The sequence below is a fragment of the Anser cygnoides genome, chromosome 19, assembly GCF_040182565.1.
Source record: "Anser cygnoides isolate HZ-2024a breed goose chromosome 19, Taihu_goose_T2T_genome, whole genome shotgun sequence".
Classification (NCBI taxonomy): domain Eukaryota; kingdom Metazoa; phylum Chordata; class Aves; order Anseriformes; family Anatidae; genus Anser; species Anser cygnoides.
The window spans coordinates 10,664,930-10,672,318 of NC_089891.1; the positions used below are offsets into that span (position 1 = coordinate 10,664,930).

Consider the following 7,389-nt stretch of genomic DNA (forward strand, 5'->3'; position numbering starts at 1 on the left):
GCAAGACCTTTGGCAAAAATTTTGAATTGCTCTAACTATATCACTTCTGATTTTTCAGTGTTTTGTGTGTTAGGGGTTGGGATACAGTAGACTGAGTTGGAGACCTGTAGGAAAAGGCATTTACTTTTCTCTGTGCTGTATCCTACAAATAATTCGTAAGCATCCTGTACCTGGTTACTTCAGCTAAGTCTTTGCTTTTGTATTGGATTTCAATTGATGAGGTCTCAGTTTCTAACATAAGTTCTTGTTATTAGTCACTAAACGTACAGCCTAGCACTTCATACTGCTGAAGTTCATATGGTTGCAATCTGCAAATACACCCATTATTTTCTCTGATCTGACAGAGGAATCTCCTAATTCACATTGCTTCCTAAATTTGTGTTATCCACAAATTTTATTAGCATACTGCATGTTTATTTAAAATTAATTAATAAAAATGTAAATACTTTCTGCCAGATTGATTTTTTTGTTTTGTTTTGTTTTAAGGAATTATTTGTGAGGGTTTCCAGGACCTCAGAGAGGTTTCTTTTTCACTTGAAATGTAAATCTTTTCTACAAATTGAACAAATATGTCTGTGAAGCACTAGCTCAGTAAAATTCAATTCCATGACCAGGTTTTTCTGGGCAATACTCAAATGCAAATAATGATGAATGAGTGCGTGATCGATACATTTTCTGGTGAAAACACATTAGCACTGAACTCGTCTGTCCATGCCACTGAAGTCTCATGGATAAATGAGGGTGTTTTCCTAGGCACTTCTTCAAATGGAGAAAAACAAACAAATATGCAACAGACAGGAACAATTGACTACCTCAAATATTTGGCTAACTTTAAGAGGGTTCATGCCATTCTTGTGAGCGTTCATGAAAGCCCATCCTGATTTGAACCCTACTTCACCAGAACATTAGAAGAGATACTCACAGTCGGGTCCCCCAAAAGGGTTTTGGTTTCTGTTTTCATCTGGGTAACAAATTTTAAGATTGATATGGACGTTTCTAGCTTGTTGATTTTCTAGCTGAATTTCTAAGTTTTTGAGCTATGTTGTGTAATGAATGTCAGGGTTTGTATTCTTCAGAAAATTGCTCATGATGGCCACAGAGTGTGTATATTTAGTTTTGGTTTTACAGAGTTCTGGCATACGAAATTAAAAACAAAAATAAACTTTTTCTTTTATTCCATAGATTTCCAATGAACAAAGAAAACAAATAGCCCCTGGGACCACAAGTGTGTTCTGTAAACTGATGCCACGAGGCAGACATGAGAAAGATGACTGAACAGAGTGGTTGCTATAGGCCTGTAAGCATACAGGGAAATAAGATCAGTTACAAAGGCTCTTGTAAAGACAGCCCTGAAACGGGGACGAAAAGACTGCAGAAGCGATTTCTTCACAAAGACGGCAGCTGCAATGTGTACTTCAAACACATCTTTGGGGAATGGGAGAGCTACGTAGTGGACATATTTACTACACTGGTGGACATCAAGTGGCGCCATATGTTTGTGATATTCTCGCTGTCCTATGTTCTTTCATGGCTGTTCTTTGGACTGGTCTTCTGGCTGATAGCAATCCAACACGGAGATTTATTCAGTGACGAAGAAATAACGCCCTGTGTCGCAAATGTCCGTAGCTTCACAGGAGCATTCCTGTTCTCCCTGGAAACCCAGACGACCATTGGGTATGGTTACCGCTGTGTTACAGAAGAGTGCTCTGTGGCGATCCTTATGGTTATCCTGCAGTCAGTACTGAGCTGCATTATCGACACCTTCATAATTGGAGCAGCTTTGGCTAAAATGGCCACAGCTCGAAAAAGAGCTCAAACCATTCGTTTCAGCTACTACGCTGTCGTAGGCTTACGGGATGACAAATTTTGCCTGATGTGGCGCATTGGTGATTTCCGGCCAAACCACATGGTTGAGGGCTCAGTACGAGCTCAGCTGCTGCGCTACAAGGAAGATAAGGAAGGGAGAATGACAATGGAGTACAAGGACTTGAAGCTGTTGAATGACCAGATCATACTTGTTACACCAGTGACGGTAGTACATGAAATCAATAGTGAGAGCCCCCTGTATGGTCTGGACCGGAAAGCTTTGGCCAAGGACAACTTTGAAATCTTGGTCACATTTGTCTACACGGGTGATTCAACAGGAACTTCCCATCAGTCCAGAAGCTCATATGTGCCCAGAGAGATTCTTTGGGGCTATAGGTTTAATGATGTCTTACATGTAAAGAAAAAATACTATAAAGTGGATTGCCTACAGTTTGAAGAAACCACAGAAGTTTATGCTCCTCACTGCAGTGCCATGCAACTGGATCGGAAAGAGCAAGAATGGAACCGAACAGAGAAGACATTGGAAAAAGAAGCAGAGACGTCAGCACTGGAGATCAAGTCACTTAGTACAAACCAGAAGTCATTTAGTGCAGTTGCCCTCATCACTAGCTGTGAAGATCCAGAAGACCCAGTGACAACTCTCTGTCAGCCTTCTGGAGAAGTTTCTTATCAGAAAGCAGCTGTGACCTTAAGTAGACTGTCACTGGAATCACAAATCTAGATTTTCCCTGCAATTAAAAACACTTCCAACAACTTCTACCAGCACAGCTTTTAGAATATAAACAATGAACTCATATGCACAACTATTTACATTATAAACCTCGTACTGACAGCATGCCTACATTACAACACAGTGCCGGGCTTCACAATGGTTAGTGTGGGTATCAGTAACAGATTAGTACTGGCACAAGGAAGCAGCTTATATTTGGGTTGACTAGACAGCTACTGTACTTGAGTAAACTTATTCTAAACTTTATTACCCTGCAGGGACCAATGCTGGAGATACCCAGAGGTAGAAAATGATCTAGGCAGAGAACAAGAACAAGGAAGCATGCTCTCTAGGTCGTGTTTTTCAATTCTGCCTGATTTATTCGGAAGCCCAGTTCCCAATCCCTCCAGAAGGCTCTGAAATGCCCCCACCATCACAGCAAATGATTGCTCTGGTGTGCCAGCTGCACCTCTCTAGCAGTTCAAATGAAGCCCCCGTCTTGAGGTTACACTGGTGAGTCTGCGGGGCTGTTCTTTGTGGGAGGGAGCAAACTGGCAAGAATAACTGAACCCAGAGCTACTGGGTAGTTTTGGAAAGCTGCAGACACCCTGCCCAGGGCTGTGAGTGGGATCCCGGCGAGCTTTTCTCATTTCCTTGTCATGAGCCATTCCCAGAAATGCCACTCCCTCAGCAGTTTGAGGTATGCAGTGCGTCAGCTGGCTTGGTGCTGCGTGGAGATTTTGTTATGTGGCTCTGATGGCTAGGAGGGTTGGCCAAACTGGCTCATCTACACCATTCAGAAACCAAAATGGGACCTCAAGTTTGAAACCAAAATTACCAAAATCATATTAAGCCTTGGAGAAAAGATCACCCTGTTTTTAGAGTGAGCTTAGCATTTTTTTTTTTAATCAAAAAGTCTTTTCATTTCAGAATGTCAGCTTTGCTTTTCTTTTTAGTATATTATGCTTCTTTAAAAAGAAAAGGATCAATCTGTAGTCCAAACAGCATAATTTTGTCAAAATGAAATATTTTTATTCATCTGAAATGACTGTAAAAACGATCCTTTACAGAGAAATTCAACATACTCAGCTGTCAGCTCAATTTGGAAAAACAGGGAAAATGTCAATGTTTTGAAGTTGCCTGCATCATGGAAGTTCCATGCTCTGCACATCGCTGTCATTATCTCATCACGCTTTTTTTCCCCCCTTGATGATTACGGTTAATTTGCATCATGTTTAATTATCATGCTAACCTAAAAATAATTATCTCTGAATTTGTCGTTGCCTTAAATGGATTTTATCTCACCTGACCTCAGCCAGCAAGAAGTGTCAAGGCTGGTCAAGGCTCTCTGTAGTTGCAACTTTTTCTCTGTTTTCACAGGGGAGTTCATCCCACCCTAATCTGGGTGTTTAGGGAGCTGAAGGCAATAGGATGGTCTTATCCTGGAACTGCTCATCCCCCTCTGCTTATTGTTGAAGGGGATGAGATGACTGTTTCTGAAATGCTGGCTAACATTAAGCTGCTAAAATTAGGTCTGACGAGTCATTCACATCATGCTGACTAATTCAAAGTTTTTTATGAGCTAATCACATTTAATGAAAAGAAAACCAGCATGCTGATTGTTTTATTTTTCTTTTGTGAAACTTACTGCATATAGTAGTAGCACTGCATTATTTTAATGTATCTTGCATTTCTTTTTTTGCTAGCACTTGTGTTCTGGATCCTATGTGATCCCTTTAGATAAAACCAAATATATTAACAAGCCTGAGGGGAGGTAGTTATTCCTAAGCTCATTAATTAGCCTATTTTATATGCTGAATCATCATCACCATCAGTCTATAACTGCAGTAGAAAACATCTCATTGTATCCTAGATTTGAGCACTGGCAAGCATTGGGGAATAGTCTTAACAATGGGAAGAAATTTAGTGGGAAAATGTGTAAGGCTCTCAGTATTTATACGGTATTGCAAAAATACCATCCAGGTTGTATAAAATAGAATATAGCCATTGAGATGTTGGAAGTCATCCTTCCACACTCTTGTCTTTGAAAGCTCTTGGCTGGGTTACTTGATTCAATGTTGGGCACCGCACTTTGGGAAAGACATGGAAGAACTGAATCCAGGGATACTGAAAACATGTAAGTAAGGAAGTAGGGAAAAAACTGAAGGGCTTTCAGTCCAAAGAAGACAGAAGCGAGTTAGGAAAAAGAGAAAGACTTTTCAAACATTGCAAATCAAGAGAGGGATGATCTGTTCTCTGTAGCTGGTGGGTAGGACAGGAGGACATGGGCTTAAACTGAAGCCAAAGAGATTGAAGTTAGACATTAGCAAAACTATCTTAAAGAAGGCGAAGTAGAGGACGGATCTGTGGGGTTTATAATCTTGGTGCTGGTACCTCTCAGGAGTTTGTTAGAAGGCTGTCAGGAGTGATACAGAATGGTCAGGTTTGCCTTGAACTTTCAAACCCCATTTTTGTATGATCCTATAATTTTCAGAAAAAGGGAATGTTTCATATGAAGTCTGCATAACTAGGTCACTTTACAAGTACTTACACATGTGTGAGTATTTGCTTAATTACATAGGTAAAGCTACTCAGAGATCTGAGATATTACAGAGATATGTAATCAGAATTCCCAAAGTATCTTCAAAAGGTACACATTTCAGGTGCTGCTCGTAAAGGTAGTTTCCCTTATTAAGCTGTGAATTTCAGCTGCCTTTCTCTCTCCCAGTTATGTACCGTGTGAGCCTCTTGCGGGGAAGAAAATTCTTTCCTTGGAATGACTTTCCTGTAAGCGAAAGTACCAGGAGTCTGATTTAGCATTTGGTCACATGCTTCTTGGTATAGATAGATAGAAATACGTGAGTATGTATAGTAATGTATGCTTTGGCATATAAGTCAACCACTAACTGATGAGGGTCAGGAAGAAACTTTTCTCCTGGGCATGTTAATTCATAACAGGCTACGATACAGTTTCTTCTACTTTTATCTGCAGCATCTGATACCAGCCCGTGCTGGAGACAGGATACTATTTGAACCACTGGTCTCAACCCGTCTGGCTTTTTCTGGGTTTCTCTGTTTGATATTTTAATTTCATTTATCAGAGTATAAAAACTATGTGTTATAATATATAGTAAAGCATGCATTGCATTTTTATGAATAAAGACACAGAAATAAAGAACATGCCTCTACCACACACCTTGTGAGAGCACATTTTACTTATCTTCCATTCAGTCACTGTTTTAAGTTTCCGTATCTTATGCACTAAGAGGTCATGGAAAAATTTATAAGTCACAGAGTAGTCTTTTGACTTTAAAAGATGCCAAATCATGAGCAAACTCACAAAGTTATAAGTATGTTCTGTTGCGGCTTCTTAACATGAGCTCTGATGAAGGCACAAGCCATACACTTAGTGTATGCCGGTGAACAGCAGTTTTGAGCAAGCAGGAGGGAGAATCTTCCTCATCCATCTGCTATTTCTAGATGAGGATGTTTTCCAAGGATTTTTGTTTGGCTTTCTTTTATTCATTCCCGTTGCAGAGCTGAGCATGGTAAAAAGGTTAAAAAAAAAAAAAAAGGCACGCAAGCCTCTCAGAAACCCATCGAAAGCAGTAACACATGCGTCATCACGGCAGAGAAACAACCTTACCCCTGACCCATTCCCATTGCAAGGGGTGAAACTGCCGACCCACCCCAAAGCAGCGTGCTGGGTGAGCTGGGTGCTGAGGTGAGGCACGAGCACCCTCCTGCGTGCCCAGAGCTCTGCACGTGCACTCGATGTCTTCAGCAGCAAGGCAACGCGTTGGGTGGAAGCTCAGCGACTGCTTCCCAGCCACCCAGGGCAGCAATTGGCTTTTCTTTCCGTAGCTGGAAGTAGTTCACTCTGTTCTTGTTTTCTCCACAAAATTTACCAGATGAAGCAAAATTGTAACAACAAAGAGAAAACGCAAACCAGTTTGCATTGGACTCCTGTATCGTGATTATAGCTGCATCTCAGTTATTTTCTCTTGGAGAGTAACAGTATTGTTCTGGGTCAAGATTAGTTTATGTCAAAGGGAATATAATAAGAGATTATTATATAATTTATTTTTCCAGATTTGCCTACCACCATTCATTAAGGCAGCTGGCATTTCCTTCCCCATTATCATGTATCATTATCATGTATCATTTAGTGCATATTTTATGTGAGGCCGATTTTCAGATGTGGGACATAATACATGTCCCTTTGTTTATCCCTTGTTTCTCAAACACTGTGCAGGAGGTCTGACTCCAGCTGCCCATCTAAAAAGAAGTGTCACATTTACACGGTTACTCGTAGCTCAGGAAATAACAGGTACCAGTGCCTGTGTGGGAAGAAAAAATTGTTTGTAAGCTTTTTTTAGCTCTTAAATCTTTGCTGGTTTTGAGCTGGAAACCTGCAAACAGGAAGAGTTGGTGTCTGCGGCTGGCCTCAGAGGCCTGTACGGGGAGGCGACTGACAGCACCTTCGCTTCCAGGCAGGCAAGAGGGAGCACGGCAGAAGCGAACACAAATGAAACAAGGAGCATTCGGGGGGTTAGGCTGGGCTGAAAAATGTGTGTCCACGTTTTCGTGGGGCTTAAAACCACAACACCGGGGCAACTTTGGGAATTTAAACCGTTTCTTGGGGTCAGTCCAAAGGCCTGAGGAGATGACTAAGGGGGAACCAGACAGACATCATGGGGGAGAAACGAAAACTGTAGCAAGTTGGATAACTCCTTTTTGACCTCCTGTTGCTCCCTAGAAAGCTAGGCTTTGTTGGCAGCTGTCATATCGCCTCCCATCAGCCAGCACAAGCTTCACGCTCTGCTTCCCTCGGTACACAAACGGGGTGCCAG

General features: G+C 41.4%; 1 protein-coding gene across 4 annotated transcripts in view; it reads left to right on the forward strand.

Annotated features, from left to right (window-relative positions):
• Positions 1–5,729, forward strand: part of KCNJ16 (potassium inwardly rectifying channel subfamily J member 16) — a 36,459-nt gene extending 30,730 nt beyond the window's left edge. For all 4 annotated transcript variants that reach the window (XM_048064533.2, XM_066979937.1, XM_066979939.1 and 1 more), the window contains one exon: positions 1,183–5,729. In XM_048064533.2, the coding sequence (XP_047920490.2) occupies positions 1,259–2,548 (1,290 nt within the window). In that variant the 5' untranslated portion in view covers positions 1,183–1,258 and the 3' untranslated portion in view covers positions 2,549–5,729. The remainder of the gene's footprint in view (positions 1–1,182) is intronic.
• The last annotated feature ends 1,660 nt before the right edge of the window (positions 5,730–7,389 follow it).